Consider the following 19,807-nt stretch of genomic DNA (forward strand, 5'->3'; position numbering starts at 1 on the left):
TCCTATCTCAGTATCTCCCATAATGCAAAACACATCTCCTTGCAGATATGTCTAATGTTATGCATTAAGGGAAGGGCTACAACCCAGACTAGTTTCGACCTTTATTGAGGTCTCTTCAGTGGGAGCCAGGCCCAAGTGGAGATACCAGGCAGACGCATTAGCAGGTCCTTTCTACCTATAGGAGTTGCCAAATGGTGTGCCACCCTTTTTTAATAAATTACTCTGGATTTAGAGAAAGATGTTGAAAGTTTATTTTTCACTTGGTTAGAGTATAATAAATTTAGTTTAATCCTTTATCCAAGTGTGAGTAAACAAAGTTTATGCCTGAAAGTATCTTCAGGCACAAAGAGACTGGGGTAAGGTGGTACAACACCAGGTCACTCCTTGCAAAGGTGGAGCAAGCTACCAACACTCCTATCTCAGTATCTCCCATAATGCAAAACACATCTCCTTGCGGATATGTCTTATGTTATGCATTAAGGGAAGGGCCACAACCCAGACTAGTTTTGACCTTTATTGAGGTCTCTTCAGTGGGAGCCAGGCCCAAGTGGAGACACCAGGCAGAAGCATTAGCAGGTCATCTCTACCTATAGGATACTGAGATAGGAGTGTTGGTAGCTTGCTCCACCTTTGCAAGGAGTTTTCTGGTGTTGTACCACCTTACCCCAGTCTCTTTGTGCCTGAAGATACTTTCAGGTGCAAACTTTGTTTGCTCACACTTGGATAAAGGATTAAACTAAATTTATTATGCTCTAACCAAGTGAAAAATAAACTTTCAATATCTTTCTCTAAATCCAGAGTAATTTATTAAAGAAGGGCGGCACACCATTTGGCAACTCCTATAGGTAGAGATGACCTGCTAATGCTTCTGCCTGGTATCTCCACTTGGGCCTGGCTCCCACTGAAGAGACCTTAATAAAGGTCGAAACTAGTCTGGGTTGTGGTCCTTCCTTTAATGCATAACATTAGACATATCCGCAAGGAGATGTGTTTTGCATTATGGGAGATACTGAGATAGGAGTGTTGGTAGCTTGCTCCACCTTTGCAAGGAGTGCCCTGGTGTTGTACCACCTTACCCCAGTCGTGAAGAATCTTTCAGGCGCAAACTTTGTTTGCTCACACTTGGATAAAGGATTAAACTAAATTTATTATAATTTCCTTGAATTAAACTTTAAACCTTACTTTGGAGGAATTGGCAAAATAGCATTTGAAGTTCTTTTCTTTTTAATTCATCATCTTTAATTATATACAGGGTGTTCGGGATAAATTTGACATATTTATAATTAATTATATTTTTCCGTAAGTTACATGTATTAACACACACTTCTCTTCATTTAAAAGTTTGGACCCTTCTTCATTCATATACAAGATGTCAGAAAGGATGGATACTGGAACCCACCTGAATCATGGAAGAGAATAACTTGTATCATGATGATTCATGCCCGCCATCAAAATAAGGATATTACGACTGCTGCCCAATGCTCCCTGAATACAGTAAAAACAATCAGGCATGAACTAGAGACTTGCAATGGTGACTACGAGGATGTAGCAAGAAGAAAGATTCCTAGCAGACGATCTGATTGCGTTCGTACAGCAGAATTCCTCGCAAATCTGCAGGAACAGGTGTTGAAGAACCCTGGCATTGGAATTCGGGCTTTGTTCGTGGAGTTGCTAACTGTAGTCAAGCCCTGGATAACAAGGGTAGCCAATGGTAGGCCGTATGTATGGCAGCAGGATTCGGCCCCTTGCCACACCTCTGGGAAAAGTCAAAAATGGTTGTCTGAAAATTTCTACGACTTCACCAGTCCAAATGTTTGGCCTCCAAACTCCCCAGACCTTAACCCCATGGATTATTTTGTATGGGGCGCAGTTGAAAAAGACACCAATCGCACTTCCAGTAATACAAAAGCCCAGTTAATGGATAAAATTAAAACAGTTTTTGCGGCCTTCCCAGGGAGACTGTAGCATCAGCTTGTTCGAGGTTCCGAAGCAGAATTGAAGCTGTGATCGATGCTAATGGTGGTTATTTTGAGTAAATCTTGTTGATAGTATTGTAATTAACTCTGCCTGTAATGTTTTTTTGTCAATTCATTAAATTTAATAGATACAAAGAAGATTTTCTTTTTCCTTACGAAACTGTCAAATTTATCCCGAACACCCTGTATACCTTAAAATATAATTAAAGATGATGAATTAAAAAGAAAAGAACTTCAAATGCTATTTCGTCAATTCCTCCAAAGTAACGTTTAAAGTTTAATTCAAGGAAATTATTAAAAATTTGCAGTGCCTTATATAATTTAAGGATATACTTAAATATATTTAAGGCTCTGTCTTTTAAAATTGTAGTTATATCTAATTTTTGTTGAGATTGGTGAAAGGAGCTTTGCATGCAAGTACCCACTGATGTGGGTTGGTCACCTATAGACTAACATTAATTCTCCAGTGTGGTTTTTGTTGACTGTGACATCTAGGAATGGTAATTTACTATCGTTTTCCATTTCCAGGGTGAACTTTATTTTTGGATAGCCGTTGTTCAGGAAATGTACAAAATCTTTTGAGGTCTTCCCAGGTATGCCTTAGGTAAAAGGCACATCATCTGTATATCTCCACCAGTCATTTGGTTTTAGAATCATCTATACTAGGGCTTCTTCCTCAAAATTTTTCATATATAAATTTGTAATGGGAGGAAATAGAGATGAGTCCATTGCTAAACGATATTTTTGGTAGTAAAAATTGCCTTGCAATGTGAACAGAAAAGATTGAAGTCATTGATGGTAAAGGTGTGTGATGTCACATGCCTCGTCCATCACTGCAGGTCCTATGCAAGTCTAAAAATCATCTCCTTATCCTCTGATTATGAACTTCACAGGATTATAGGAGAAATGAAGAAATAGGAAAATGCAGCATGCACTTATTTGCTTACATTAGATAGCAGTTATAGTCTAATTAAAGAATTTTTGTTAGTGCCTTCTCACATCTACTCGACTACATTGGTACATAAATCTTCATTACTACAGAGTTATTACTAATGCCCACTTTTCACTAAAATATTGAATACTATGCAGTATTAAAATATATGATTATGTATATATTTTAATATACATAACTTTGAGACAAATTACTGTAGAGTAGTAACTTCGTCTCATACAAATGAAGGAGAAGGACCTTGATAGCTTCAATTCAAATTTGTTGGCTAGAGAAACTTTTTTTTTTTTCTAGGCCTGTGCCAAAGATCAGCCACCTCTGATTTTAGAGTTAGTTGACTTTGGCATAGATAAGCAGGATTTTGACCTTGAAACTTTGATTTTTAACCCTGCCACTCAGAAAAATGTTAAGTGTCACAGTTGTAGGAGTTAGGGTCAGCAATATGAGATAGTGGCAGTTATCTTCTTTGGTCTTGTCACTCATTGGTCTGTACAAATTGTTTGTAGAAATTAACTTGATTGCTGATGAAGTATGAACTTTTTTCTATAAAGTCAGGTATAAGAATTCTTCCTGATCTCTTTAGGGAATTAAAGGCATTAGAACATTTTCTTATTTTTTATAGTGATAGCATATATCACATATAGTGATATCCTTGTTCAGATGTTAGGCAGGTTACAAAAACTGTTGGTTTTTCATAAAACCAAACAAAGTGTATCTGTGCTGGCCATGTAACCAGGATAACAGAAGACAAATGAACAAACTTTATTGTAATTTGCATTCCTAGAGAGGCAAAGAAGATGAGGCATTGGAATGGAATAGCAGGAAACAATGGGATGTGGATGGTCTGTGAGAGAGAGGAGTGAAGAAATTTGGCAGAGACCTTTGCTAGTGATGGGATGCAAGTTTCATCATGTTTTTTATATTACTCTCACACATGAGAGGCACAAAGGCCTATAGCAAATAAATGCTGTGTGCACTATATATATATATATATATATATATATATATATATATATATATATATATATATATATACAGGGTGTTCGGAATAAATTTGACATATTTATAATTAATTATATTTTTCCGTAAGTTACATGTATTAACACACACTTCTCTTCATTTAAAAGTTTGGACCCTTCTTCATTCATATACAAGATGTCAGAAAGGATGGATAGCTGGAACCCACCTGAATCATGGAAGAGAATAACTTGTATCATGATGATTCGTGCCCGCCATCAAAATAAGGATATTACGACTGCTGCCCAATGCTCCCTGAATACAGTAAAAACAATCAGGCATGAACTAGAGACTTGCAATGGTGACTACGAGGATGTAGCAAGAAGAAAGATCCCTAGCAGACGATCTGATTGCGTTCGTACAGCAGAATTCCTCGCAAATCTGCAGGAACAGGTGTTGAAGAACCCTGGCATTGGAATTCGGGCTTTGTTCGTGGAGTTGCTAACTGTAGTCAAGCCCTGGATAACAAGGGTAGCCAATGGTAGGCCGTATGTATGGCAGCAGGATTCGGCCCCTTGCCACACCTCTGGGAAAAGTCAAAAATGGTTGTCTGAAAATTTCTACGACTTCACCAGTCCAAACTCCCCAGACCTTAACCCCATGGATTATTTTGTATGGGGCGCAGTTGAAAAAGACACCAATCGCACTTCCAGTAATACAAAAGCCCAGTTAATGGATAAAATTAAAACAGTTTTTGCGGCCCTTCCCAGGGAGACTGTGGCATCAGCTTGTTCGAGGTTCCGAAGCAGAATTGAAGCTGTGATCGATGCTAATGGTGGTTATTTTGAGTAAATCTTGTTGATAGTATTGTAATTAACTCTGCCTGTAATGTTTTTTTGTCAATTCATTAAATTTAATAGATACAAAGAAGATTTTCTTTTTCCTTACGAAACTGTCAAATTTATCCCGAACACCCTGTATATATATATATATATATATATATATATATATATATAAAAAATATAGTTCACATATACACAGGCACATGCAATATAAGAGTGTAAAGATTGATTGTAAATATTTCACATTTTAAAAAAAGTTGAATGACAAACAGTTGAGCAAAGTAAGTGATATATTAAAAAAAAAAATTGAATAGAATAGTATTTCTAGATCACTTTTGTTTAAAAAAAAGTTTTGCTAAACGCCAAACTTATAAATTACAAAAAAAACAGTTGCTAGTGTCAAACAAAAGACAATACCAGTAAACTTCAGATGTCTGTCTGTGGAAAAACCAAGCCAGTGATCAGAGAATCAGATAATCAAGTAGATAAATTGGTGACTGATTCCTATGTAACTTGTATCTTCTGTTACAAGTTACATAGAAATTTATTTAGCATAGAATATCATTTAGCGATAATATTAGTTATAAAGATTAGTTTCGTTTTTAGTGGACTTAAATATTTGGATATTATTACTTAATACTTTTATAAATATTTAAAATTTATAAAAGTTTTATAAATTTTAAAAGGTACTCTGGGTGGAACAACAGCATGCTAAACGGCGGTTTAAAAGAGACAAGTACAGTGAACCACCAATATCAGTCTTCCATAGGAGCATTCCTGATCCATTATATCCAGAACAGTGGTATTTGGTAGGTCATCTCAAAATTGTTGCTTTTTTAATTAATTTTATTTTTGTTGTTGTTATTGTTGCATGTTAAGAATATTTGTTAAGCAGATGAATTTCATTACTCAGTCTGTGTCTGCCACCTTACTTGTTCATTGCGTTCCTGATATTTGGCTGTAAATGACTGACCTTTCGCATTCTGAAAGCTTACAATCTCCTTAAAGAATTAATTCATTATTGCAAAAGGATCTGCTGGATTAACGACAACTGGATGAACATCAGTAATCATCAATCTTTGGAATTCTGGGAAGTAATTTAAAAATGCACATGCTCGTTTTTAAAGAAATGTAAGTTATGTATGTTATACCTAATTGACAATAGAAAAGGTCACAAAACAACGATAGTATATTTACCCCCCCCTCCCCACCGATTATTATTTTTATTTATTTATTTATTCTAGCTGGCGATTCTAATAGACTAAGTCGAGGTGAAATATTTTTACTCTTTCATTCCTAGTGGAATAATGTTAGTTATCAGTTCTATTCATAAACAGTCCGTGTGGTTAGCCTAGTGGCTGTGCGCTTCGCTACCATATGATGGCGGAAGGAGTATCCCAGGTTTGATTTCCGTCGAAGACGTGAGGAATTTGAGGATCTTCCTCAGCCATAGCCAAGTTTAGCAGGTCTTGGGGGTGGGCAGTAGGGTTTTTTTCTGCCAGTTTATCTGGTGTTTTTCATCCTGCAAACAGGCAAACTGGCCCCTTGAACACACACCGATCTACAACCATAAATATTTAACCCCACATGAGGGGGCTCAACTCGCCCCAATAGGGACAGGGGAGAAAAAGGGAGTAAACTCCATACAAATAAATAAATAAATAAACCTTGCTTGTTAGGGGATTGAAGTCACTAGAAGAGTCCCAACTTTGGTCTCCATCATAGCAGGCTTTCGATTAATTTTTATATTATATTATATATCCATGATACTTAGATACAACTTTTCATGGGTGGAATTTGCATTTTATATATATATATATATATATATATATTTTTTTTTTTTAAAATTGAATGACTAGAAACCGAGAAAAATGAAAACAATGTTTAATTGCATATCAGTTTCTATCAGCCTTCTTCAGGTGCATGTTAAAAAAAGAAATAACCAGTAAAACATAGAGGAAATAATTGTAAACATCAGAAAGTTAGTGTGTGTATATATATATATATATATTCAACGTTGAAACATTGAAGTCTGCGTAAAACATCACTGAAAGTTAGTGTATATATATTCAATGTTGAATATATATACACTAACTTTTTGTGATGTTTACAATTATTTCCTCTATGTTTTACTGGTTATTTCTTTTTTAATGTGCACCTGAAGAAGGCTGATACAAGCTGAAACTAGTTGTGCTATTAAACTTTGTTTTCATTTTTCTCGGTTTCTAGTCATTCAATTTTTTTAAAAAAATGTATATCAACCGAGTAAATCGATCTTCCTACACACACACACACACACACACACACACACACACACACACACACACATATATATATATTAAAGTAATAGTAGTCTAAATTAAGGCAGGATTAATTAATCAACCCAGTCATTAATTGTAAATTTTTTCATTTTTAATAACTTTCATTATTCAAAGAGCTAAAATAGTGTTGAGCTCTGGGGATGGAGCTCAAAGCATACTGTGGTGATGGTATATATTTAGGGTTAGCACTGCTGCCATTCCACTCTCGAGCTCAGTCATTGCAGTGAGTGGGCTTGGTTGTGAGCAGGGAGCACTAGTGGCAAACAAAAATTCCTTTGAGCATGAATTCTTCATCCTCAAAATCCAACCAAGTGCTGATAAAGTAGATACATCATTTGATAACAGAAGTACGAAAAAAAGACGTTATACCAACATGAATGTACCAGTTTTTTTCATCATCTGTGCAACAGGTGAAAAGCTAATAAGGAAAAATGTCAACTTTCTTTATTCAAGAGTTTAGCATTGGCAGATTCTTCCAAAAGAGTTAAACCGTGTTCTGGTGATATCCTAGTGAAAATATCATGTCAGCAACATTCTAAAAAACTGAGAGCAACATAAAACACTTAATTCTTGTAGAGGAATGATATCAGAAGGAGATAATCTTGATGTTTCTGATTAGGAGATTTGTTTGGAGCTTAAAGATCTGTGAGTGACAGGTATGAGATGCATTCTGATATATAAGGATGGTCACCTAGTCCAACCAGGAACACCACCCTTCCTTTTGATACATCTAAGCCTCCAATATCTGTGAAAGCAGGATATCTCAACTGTCCCATTAGACTGTTCATCCCTAATCCAATGAGATGCTTTAAATATCAAAAATATGGGTGTGTCCAGACTGCCTATCTAGACTCTAACACCCGTGTCTGATGTGGTAATAAAGAGCATGATAATAAATCTTGCTCTGCAAAGAAAGCTAAATGTGTGAACTGTCAGGGAGATCATCCAGCTTACTCCTGTTCATGTCAGAAGTGGAAAGATGAAAAAGAAATATAAGATAAAAGGAGAACAAAATATATTAGGATGCAAAGAGATAGCCACCAACGATCACCACAATCCTGAAATCCTCTTATGCTGAGAAGATGACAGTTAAAGAAAATATCAGCAGCAATTTGAACTCCTGTTCTATTCCATCATCTGATAATTTTACTGTATCGTAACTTTACAGTGAGTGCTACTCCATGGAGTGCATCAGTTGTGCATGACATACAGCCGAACTCCAAAAATAATCCCATTCAATGAGAATCACTTGTCAAGAAAATTATGGCAAGGATATCACTTAAAGATAAATCACCAGACACTTCCATAGAAAAAAATAGAAAAATCTAAACTTGCCAAATGATCCTGACACATCAGATGTATTAAACATTTGTCCAGAACAAGAGATGGATATGTCTAATACATCTAAATCAATAAATAGAAGCCAAAGGTAAGCCATCAATTTCTTGGAAATCAGACAAACGTACCAAGTCAAGAATAGGAAATTTTTTACAGTAACAGTTGTGGGTTTCACCAAAATATTAATGATATCAAGGTTCTGGGGTGGTCACACAAACCTTTCTGTATGCATGAAACATTTTTAAAATTCAGAGGACCCTATCTTAAGTCATTTCACTGTTGTTTGTAAGGATAGAACTGGAGATGGCCCTATTCATGGTGGAGTAGCTATCCTGGGGGAGGGGGAAATCATACTCCTTTTCAACATACCCAACTTAATAATGCTCTGGAAACAGTAGGGATTTGTCTATGAGATTTCTTATTACACTATGTTTCATTGATTTACCAATAGGTTGTGAATTAAAGGAGAAGTAACTCTGTTATTTCACATTACTCTGTGTGCTAGTGCTAACAAGAATGGACAAGATCTTTTCATTGAGCAAATGCTTGACTATCATGAACTCTCCCTTCTCAATAATGATCTATACCTTCTTCCATAGGTCTACCTGCTTGTTTTCTGCATTAGACCTTATAATTTTTCTTCTTTGCCATTTTTCTATTGCTCATGTAGAATGTAGAAGAGAACATCTATGGAAGCGATCATTTTCCTGTTATTTGCATTATTCTCCCAGGAACCATGTTCTTCTGCATGAATGTCCATGTGGAACATGGACCAGGCTGACTGAAATACTTTTCCCATCTTGCATGTTGAAGCAATCAAATGCCTATCATTGCAGTAGTGAAGTATGTTACAGATTGTATTGTCCAGACAGCAACAGCTGCAATTCCAAAAGCATATTGATTTCCACTTTATTCAAAGCCTCAGTGGAACTGAGAGTGCCAGGCAGCCAAAAACAATTAAGACAGCACATGGGATATATTTCGTAGATATCCCTCCACATCAAACTTAATAGCTTTTAAGTTTGATGTCTTTTGCCCAGCTTCCATGCTCTGGCCAAAGCACTTTTATTATTGTTATTATTCCAGGCAACTCCAAGGAGTCGACAGACTTATCGAGGGAGGCCCTAACATCATGTCAAGAACAACTATTCAACATTCATACATATCTATCATACCTTGCCTTGAACTCGCTTACCGTCATAGCACCCACAACAGACTCTGGCAGCTTACTCCACTCATTTACTACTCTAAAAGTAAAGAACCCAGCTCTAACACCCCTGCAAACCACACTCTTGCCCAGCTTCCATGCATGGCCCTAGTGCTCTCACCACCAGTCCTATTTTCAAAAATATCTTCTGGATTATTCTTATATAAACCCTTCAGTAATTTGAATGTCTCAATCATATCATCCCCTTTTCTGCCTATCAACCAATTTTTGCAAGCCACAAATCTTCAACCTATTCTCATAAGGTTCATTCCACAGATCTGCTATCATCTTGGTCACTCGTCTCTGGATCCTCTCCACCTTCTCCCCATCAAGAATAAACCCTGGTGCCCATATCTGGTCACAGTAGTCTAGATAGGGTCTTATCAAGGCTCGATAAAGAGGAACAATAACTTGTTTGTCTCTGCTTGTTAAAGTATTTTTCAGAAGCCAAGTAATTTGATGAGCTGATTTAGCCACTTTTGCAGTTTGCCCCATAAACTTCAATTCCACCAATACTCCCAAATCCCTGGGAGTGTTGGTGGAACAGCAGCAGTATATCACATTGATATAGCAGCAGTATATCAAAGTGATATACTGCTGCTATTCTTTTCACCCCAAAATGCATAACCTTACACTTTGCCACATTAAATTGACATCCATTTTTCCTAGCCCAGTCCTCCAAACTATCCAAATCATCCTGTAAAATTTTGACACCCTGTGCACTCACAATTGCTCTACCCAACTTTGCATCATCAGCAAACAAGTGAACACTTCCTCTCAGATCCTTTCCTATATCATTGATGAACAAATTGAAAAGTAGTGCTACAAGAACAGAGCCCTGTGGCACACCAATAATCACAAGCCGTCTTTTGGACTCTACTCCTGAATAAACCACTCTCTGGTATCTCTCCATCAACCATCCTCCTATCCATCTCACCAACCCTATATCCATCCCCATCTGCTCCAGTTTACTGATTAGGGTTCCATGTGGTATCCTGTCAAAGGCCTTGGCAAGGTCCAGTAGAATCACTGTAAACCCATTACCCTTATCTAGTTCAGCCGTCACTGTGTTATAAAACGTGAGCAAGTTACTGAGGCATGATCTACCCTTCACAAAACCATGTTGTTCCCCATACAATATCCCATTTTCATCTATCCAATCCTGCATTCTTTTCTTGACTAATTTCTCTAAGACCTTGACAACGATTCCTGATATGCTAATCTGTCGGTAATTTACAACAGCAGTCTTGGAACCAGCTTTATGCAGTGGAACTATTTTCCCCTCTTTCCACCGCCTCGGGACTAACCCAGACCCAAGACTCAAATTAAACAAAATGGTCAAGGGTACTGACAATTCTTTAGCCGCTTCTCATACGACATGAGCTGGCATACCATCCAATCCCACAGATGTATTGACATTGAGGTTATGCAATAGACTACGCACCTCCACTTCATTCACCACAATTCCCATATAATCTAATGGTTCATTCATTTCTGCAATATCACCACCTGGATGATATATTCTTGCAAAATGCTCACCAGTAACTCAACTGATTCAGTTATCTCCCTACCATCGGCATTCTTTAAAATCATTCTGCCATATACATTTTTCCTTTTACTTGCAACATATCGAAAAAACTGTTTAGGATTCTCTTTAGCCTGCATGGCCAATGTTCTTTTGTAATGCTTTTTTGCTTTTCTTACCACACTCGTTACCCTTCTGGCGTGTGCTTTATACCGTTCTTGTGCCTGCCGGTCACCTTTCTCCTTAAATTCCCTCCATAGTTGTTTCTTTTTTTGCAGCTCAAGCTTAATGGTGTTATTCATCCATTTAACCCCTAGTTGATTTATTATTCGGACTCTAGGTATACAGTCAACCATTGCTTCTTGCAAACACTTCTTAACTGCCTCCCATGCACTATCAACTTCTAGTCCTTGCAGTTGTACATGCAATGGCACTGAACCAATCAAACTCCTAAGCTTGTCATACTTACCAGCCCAATAATTCCACATGTACCCTGTCTTAATTGTAAATTCCACACCTTTAACCACCTCCCAAGTCAAGACCCTATGATCACTCTCATCGATTAGTGGCAACGTGATCATATTTGTTACAGCCAAATTCTCAGATGGAATTACTAGGTCAAGCACTCTCTGACCCCTAGTATTTTCCATTACATGCTGTCACAGATAATATCTGCATATCCCTTAATAACCACATAAAATCCAATTCCTTCCTCCTGTGTGTCCTCTCCTCACTCCAATCAATGCGACTATAGTTGAAATCTCCCATAATAATTACGTTCATTTCTTCTATTTGCTTATGCATACTGTCTCCACCATCTTTTCCATCACCTGGTCTATAGCAGCACCCAATTGTATATTTTGTTCCGCTAGCCACAATCTCACACCAAATGGCCTCAAATATGCTCTTTTCTCTATCCTGCAATTCAACTTCTATTCTCCTTGGCTGTAGCTCATCAGCTATCATTAATAATACTCCTCCCTCCATTTTATTCTCCCTGTCATTCCTGAACACACTATACCCATCACATTCAATCCCACTAGCTATATCATCTACATTGAGCCATGATTCACTAATGCCAATAACTTGTGGTCTGGAAGTGCCAACCATGGCCAAAAACTCTTCCTTCTTGTTCCTAATACTCCTAGCATTAGTGTACACGAATTCAAGACCCCAAGTAGCCCCATCCCTACCTTGATGCCTTATATTAACTATCCCATTCTGATTTGTTGTCCTTATTCGCTCGGGCATATTATACTCATTCATACACTCAACTGCCTCCCTAAGGTCTGCATATCTACTCCCCCCCGCTTAATAAATCTAGTTTCCCTGATTTTGCACATCCACTACATTCAGCAACACTTTTTCAAGTCTCCTTACACCGAATCCATTCAAATGCAAGCCATCCATCTTATTTAGATCCTTTCGCCCATCGAACTCACTCCACACATCCACAAATTCCACACCACTCGTCATACATAACCCACGCATAAAGTCATTTGCAATTATGGCCCTCCTTTTAAACACTTCACTGTCATACCACGGCAAAAGACTAATCATCCTAACTCTCACTCTTTTCTTTTGCTACCTCAAACAATTCATTTAGGTCTTCTATCATTTCCATTTTATATCCTTTCAAATCATTCGTACCTGCAACAACAATCAATTCTTTCACCCTTTCCTTTTGCTCTCTAATAGACTCAGTTACATCTTTTATGGTGGCGCCAGGTTGGTACGATTTTGTCAAATTCTCTACTAACACACCTCGTATAACAAGTCTCCACACAGCACTCTCTCCTTCATTTTGTTTACGTTCACACTCATACACTTATTTTTCCTATCATATTTTTTATTATTGGCTGGTACACTCAGTCAACTTTTGTTCACATGCTCTAGACTTTGTCTGGAGCGTAGTCGCACTTTATGTGAGACATCAGTCAAAAACAGGCTTGGATCTGATTTACGTCATTGATTAATCAACCAACCAGTGCCAAAACTCTAGGATAATATCTGGAAAATGAAAGGTACATGGAACACACCTTTTGTCTACCTTGGAAAATAATGGATGTGTTTTTGCTGATAAGGCTATTGCAGTAAAAGCACAATATTTTGCTAGAATCTTAGCAACTGTTTCATATCCTTTTGAATTTTTAATATTAAAAGACCAACAAGAAAAACAGCAGCTAAACTTTTCTATCAAAGGACTCGAGTCATACAATCAGCCATTCATTAAGGAGGAACTCTTCTACTGTCTCATGCCAGTGTAGTAGGTTCTGATGATATCCATTATGAGATGATTAAACATCTTTCATCATCATAGATCTCCTACTCTTACTATACAGCAGAATACTTAGAGGACAAGTTTCCATATCTTTGGCAGAGTCATTTGTTATTGTCACTCCAAAATAAGTGAACAATACAACAAACTTCTCTGATATTTAGGACTCCGCAATCTTCTCTCCAATACACTGTACACCACTTAGTCCATTTAGAAACATGTATAATAGATGCATTTCTGAAATGAGAATATCTGGTTTCATTGATCTTTGACATGGAAAAGCTTATGATTCAGTCTGGAGATATGACATATTAAAAGACCTCTATAACCTAGGTCTCAGCGAGTACCTCCTGTATTTATTGAAAACTTTGTCTAGCTGAGTTTTCCAGTTCCGGGGCAGAAGTATGCTCTCTCAGCATATCATTAAGAAGAGGGTATTTCCCAAGGCTCTGTCTTAAGTGTGAAACACTTTGTTGTCAAAGTTAATTCAGTCACTGAACTGCTTCCTCCTACTGTAGTCATCTCAATATGTGAATTGATGACTTCACACTTTACTGTCACTCATGTAATATGAGGGTAAAAGAAGTCAGCAATTAGTTGATTAAGTCTCTTCATGGGCTCTTGGTAATAGGTTTAAGTTTCCAGCAGAAATAAGTACATCTGTGTACACTTCTAAGAAAAACATATTCTTCATCCAGATCCCAAGTTAAGAATCTGACAGTATTATTCCAGTAGCAACAGAAACCAAGTTCTTAGGACTCTTCTTTGATCCAAAGCTCATGTGGATCTTATCCATCATCAGGGATCATGGATAGCTACTGGTGCTTTTCACATATCTTCCATTCCAAGTCTTTGTCGAGGTGAATGAACCTGCTCTTCTGTCACTCAGATGGCAATGGTTGTCTCTTAATTATTCCCTAAAATTAAAGTCTCTTCCAGAGCATCCTACATGGACTAGTAGCTTTACTCTGCATTGGGAAACTCAATATCACACAAGTCACTCAATGCTGCAAAACCGGTGTGATAGACGAAAAAAGGGCATATTCTGCGAGTTCTGTTGCCACTGACTGCATGCTTCCTGCACGAAAATTGACGAAGCTGCACATAAGCTACTTATCGAACTTAACCAGCCATTCTTCTGTTCGCTGTGCCTTCCTTCGGTAAAACAACTTCTGAACATAGGCAAACGTGTCGAAAATCTCGAACAGCACATCAATGCTTTAAGTGAAACTTTTACCGACAAAATACGTGCAGTCGAAGCTAAGCTAGATAAAATCGAAAACCAGCGCAATGCAAGCTCCACTCCGCCAGTGAATGAACTTCGTGATCTAATCCCCTCAACGGTAAACAACTTGATGGAGGCTGAACACAAAAAAACTCAATGCGATCATTCTGAACTTCCCGACGGAAAATGGAAAATCACTACAAGAGGATATCAAGAAACTAGCCGAAGAATGCAACATCGATCCTGAGAATATCGTCAAATGGCATCGTTTCAGGCCTATAAATAAAAGGAAGGACGGTATGAACTTTCCACGCCTAGTAAAAGTGACTTGCGACACACCGACAAGTACATCAAATATAATAACAGCGATCAACAATAAGTTCAAAGACTCCTGCCTCCAATTGCACATACGTGCACAACCAAACATCATTTGCACAAAGAGAACGAAGATGCCAGCTTCGAAGACAACTTGAAGAAAAACGTCAAAATGGTGACAACAGTTGGACCATCAACTATAAACAAGATAAACTGGTGAAAAAACCAAGTGATGCCACTAGCAGGCACCGCATAGAAAATGTGCAAGATCCATGCAGTCCAACAAACGTCCCACAAAACCCTACAATCCACTTCACCAACATCCGTGGCCTAAACTCCAACCTGAATAGTGTCCACTACCACCTACACTCTACCAAACCCCCATCTACTCTTCCTGGCAGAAACCCAAATCTCACCTCCCCCAGCACCACTTATCTCAACCTCCCAAACTACTCGCTCTTCAACAACTTTCGCTCCAAGGGTGGTGTCTGTGCATACATCCACTCAGACATACCTTGCCAGAGAGCACCCAACCTAGAAGCACCCAACGTTTACCTCCTTTGGTTGAAAATATCCCTTCCCCTCAGTCCAATTCATCTGCTGTCTCTATTGCTCCCCCAACACAACTAACCACCCTGAGCTCTTTAATTTCCTCTCCCTAAAAATAGACTTTCTCCAATCCCACTTTCCCAACAGTGAAATCATCCTCCTAAGAGATTTTAACATCCACAATACTAGCTGGCTTTTCTCCTCCAGCTGTACAGATCTTGCAGGCAGAGATGCCGAAACATTTGCCATCACGAACGACCTTACACAACTTGTCCAGATGCCAACCAGAATACCAGATAACCCAAACCACTCCCCAAACACCCTAGATCTCTTCCTCACCAATGACCCCTCCAAATACACAGTGAAAGTAGTGAGCCCCCTGGGCAATTCTGACCACAACCTAGTGCTCATCTCCTTCCCCATGCAACAACGTTTACACAGACACTCCCATACAAGAGTAGTTTGGCACTATAATAGTGCCAAGTGGGACAGCCTCTGCAACTTCTATGCTGCATTCCCATGGTTGGACTATTGCTTCCGGCCTTCCAACCCAAACATATGCACCGAGCTTATTACCAAAGTAATCCTCACCGGCATGAATACGTACATTCCACACAACACTCTGAACTGCCATTCCCTAACGAAACCCTGCTTCTCCAAAAGATGTGCCAAGGCTGTAGAGATGAAACACCGGACATACCACAACTGGCTGAAATCAGGAACCTCATCCTCCCTCAAAGCTTACACCAAAGCCCGAAATAGATGCAAAAAAACAATTGCTTCCAAAACAAAGTTTGAAAGAGCAAAAAGCAGGAAACTAGCAGCCTGTCCAAACGGCAGCCGAGCCTTTTGGTCTCTTGCCAAAGCAATTGGCCGCAACTTCTGTCCAACACTATTCACACCCTGATGGCTCTACTGTCTCATCACCTGCAGAAAAAGCCAATCTTCTGGCCTCATACTTTGCTTCAAATGAATGCATAATTGACAATGGTAAATGTCCCCCAACCATTCCAGCCACCCATATCCTTTTGCCAGGATGAAATCAGAAAAATACTGTCCCAATTAGACACAAAAAAGTCTCCTGGCCCAGATGGCATTCCCCCGATTGTTCTGAAAAATTGTGCTCCAGAACTGACCCCTATCCTGTGTCACTTATGTATACTCTCCTACTCCACTGGAATCTATCCCACAAACTGGAAATTGGCCTATATTCAGCCCATTCCCAAGAAGGGTGACACGTCACTACCATCCAATTACCGCCCTATCTCGCTTAACTCAGTCCTGTCAAAGGTAATGGAAAAAATCATCAATTCCCACCTCCTACACTATCTTGAAGACACTCGCCAAATAAATGACCACCAGTATGGATTCTGCCACTGTCGATCGACAGGAGATCTACTCATATACGTCACCCATCTCTGGGCAAATGCTATGGAGAGGTTTGGCAAATCTCAAGTGGTTGCACTAGATATCTCCAAAGCTTTTGACCGGGTCTAGCACAAAGGCCTACTAGGCAAACTACCATCATTCGGTCTGACTCAGGACTTCTGTAGGTGGATTGCCAGTTTTCTGTCTGGACGCACACTGTGTGTGATGGTGGATGGCTCCCTATCCTCGCACAACTCAATTAATGCTGTGGGACTCCAGCATTAATTTCTGTCCTCTCACCAACCCTGTTCCTGCTGTACATCAACGACCTACTGCAATTGACCTCCAACCCAATACACAGTTTTGCAGATGATGGCACACTACACTCCTTGCTTGCATTTGATAAGCCTTGCCCTACACAACTCACCTCGTCCTCCAGAACATCAACCACCTCAATTTCGATCTCCAAGCCATCCTACAATGAGGTTCGGATAACCTCATAAATTTCAACGCCAACAAAACCCAGTTCTGTACTATTTCCCATAAAAAAGAACAACTTTTCCCAGTATCCTTTTTGATGATACCCAAATTTCCAGACAGCCTGAGCTCTCGCTCCTCGGAATTACCCTCACATCAAACCTCTCCTGGCACAAACATATCTCAAACACTGCATCCTCAGCCTCAAAAAAACTGGGATTTCTCTTCCGCTCAAGACGTTACTTCACCCCTGTACAGCTACTAACGTTATACAAGTCACAAATCCACCCAACTATTGAATACTGCTCCCACATATGGAGTGGGTCCCTAAAAGCTCTCTCAAAATGCTCGACTCAATACAGAGGAGGGAAATTAGACTTATCAATGATCCATCCCTTACCAACTCTCTCTCCCCCCACTTTCACACAGACATTTGGTCTCTGCAGTAAATATATTCTACAAATATTTCCATGAGAAATGCTCATCCGAAATAACATCAATAATTCCCTCGCTCAGTACTAAGCTCATTGGAACATGTGCAGCTGCCACACAACATCCTTTCACAGTACACCTAGAAACAAACAGAACAAATTTTTTTCCTCTTCCTTCATCCCTGCAACTGCTGCACTGTGGAACAGTCTCCCACCTGCTGTGTTTCCCAACGAATACAATTTAAAGTCATTCAAATCAAATGTAAACAAATTCCTCTTTTCCCAACCCACCACCCATACATGGTACTAATGTACTATAGGTTGACCAACCAATTTCCTGTGTATGGGCCCAATATAAAAAAAAAAAAAATATCACCATACATCCTTTTGGTATGCATGTTACAGGTTATGCAAGCTATTTGCATTAATTTTGATGGCATTACCTGCACCAAGCATACAGTATTCCTCCATGGCAGGTTTGCGCTCCATCCTGCAACCTTTCATTCAGTCATACTCAGTATAATCTTCATCCAGCACTTTTCATAATTCTAAAATTATTGTACAAATTGAAGGTCCTTAATTTTGATATTTAGCTGTGCTACATTCCTAGCCACATTGGAATTAAGGAGAATGAAACTGCAGATGCAGTTTCATTCTCCTGCATGCAGATGCAGCTGCTAGATCAGCTCATACATTTTTCAGGTACTATTATGGTGTAGTAGTTGAGACAGTTGTAGATTTCCTCCTGCAATGAGTCTTCGGACTCCTTGGAGGTGTCACGAATAATAATAATATTTGTCATTCCTATATACAGACTACAGTTTATAAGTTCAAAGCAAATAACTCAAATGGCAGTCAACATTAATGGAATCGCTGACAAATAAATTGCATGAGATTAAGCATTAGCAGGAAAATCAATGGAGAAACAGAAGGGTGGAAGTAGTTCTTACTAGGCTGCAGGTCAGTTTAATTTGTTAAAAAAAAAATTAGCCCCCTCCCAATATATGGTTTACCTGAAATTCATAAACTCTATAATCTTCATTCTATATTAGATGCAACTGACTTCATCTCCTCTGAACTAGGTTAACAGTTGATTAAATCTTTAATCCAAATTTAGTTTTAAGTAGTACTGATATCGATAGTTTTGCCATCACTTTTTTATCCTTCAATATTTCCCTTTCCGACACTTTAAATTTACTTGAAAATATTCCCTTGACATCATTGATTTCTTCTGTTTGCCATCTATGCCATTGCTTTACTTGGCAGGGACACCATATAAAAGAGGGTATAGTCATAGGCTGTATCCTCTTTTATATATGGTGCTCCCTTTTCTATTAGCCGATTTCTGTATGCAACATTTTGAAAAACATGCTGTTGATGCTGCTCATCTCAAACCTTCTATCTAGTTAAGATATATTTATAACCTGTTTTCTATTTGACCACCTGGCTCAGACACATTATTCTTTCCTCCTCTGCCTCAACATCCATAAATTAAATATACCAAGTAATTATATTCTTGGCTTAATCCTTTATCCAACTGTAAGCAAACCAAAGTTTGTTCCTGAAGTATTTTAAGGACTGGGGCAACTCGTGGTAAAGGTGGTATGACTTCAGATCACTTGGCTTAGTATCCCATAATGCAAAACAGATCTCCTTGCAGGCATGTACAATGCTGTGCATTATGGGAAGGGTCACTACCCAGACCGCTTTCGACCTTTGAGGTCTCATCAGTGGGAGCCAGACCCAGAGGTTACCCATTACTTCAACCAAGGTTGAAGTAATTCAAAGGCATATTTTTCTTATTTGAGTTGCCAAAAGGTGTCACACCTTATTATTATAATGATACTCTGTGTTAGAGATGGTTAGCTGTTGAAAGTTTTTCCAGTTGGTTATACTATAAATTAAAGATACCAAGAAATTATATACTTGGTTCTGGCTCGCACTGATGAGACCTCAATAAAGGTCGAAACTGGTCTGGGTAGTGACCCTTCCCATAATGCATAATATTATACATGTCCACAAGAGATGTGCTTTGCATTATGGGATACT

At 38.6% G+C, this 19,807-nt stretch overlaps 1 protein-coding gene across 2 annotated transcripts in view; it reads left to right on the top strand.

Annotated features, from left to right (window-relative positions):
• Positions 1-19,807, top strand: part of Fur2 (furin-like protease 2) — a 471,861-nt gene that overhangs the window by 146,792 nt on the left and 305,262 nt on the right. For both annotated transcript variants that reach the window (XM_090402961.1, XM_090402962.1), the window contains one exon: positions 5,411-5,533. In XM_090402961.1, coding sequence (XP_090259087.1) covers positions 5,411-5,533 — 123 coding nt within the window. The remainder of the gene's footprint in view (positions 1-5,410; positions 5,534-19,807) is intronic.

This window comes from Typopeltis vanoorti, chromosome 13 (assembly GCF_054136105.1).
Source record: "Typopeltis vanoorti isolate ZY-2024b chromosome 13, IOZ_Tvanoo_1.0, whole genome shotgun sequence".
Taxonomy (NCBI): Eukaryota; Metazoa; Arthropoda; class Arachnida; order Uropygi; family Thelyphonidae; genus Typopeltis; species Typopeltis vanoorti.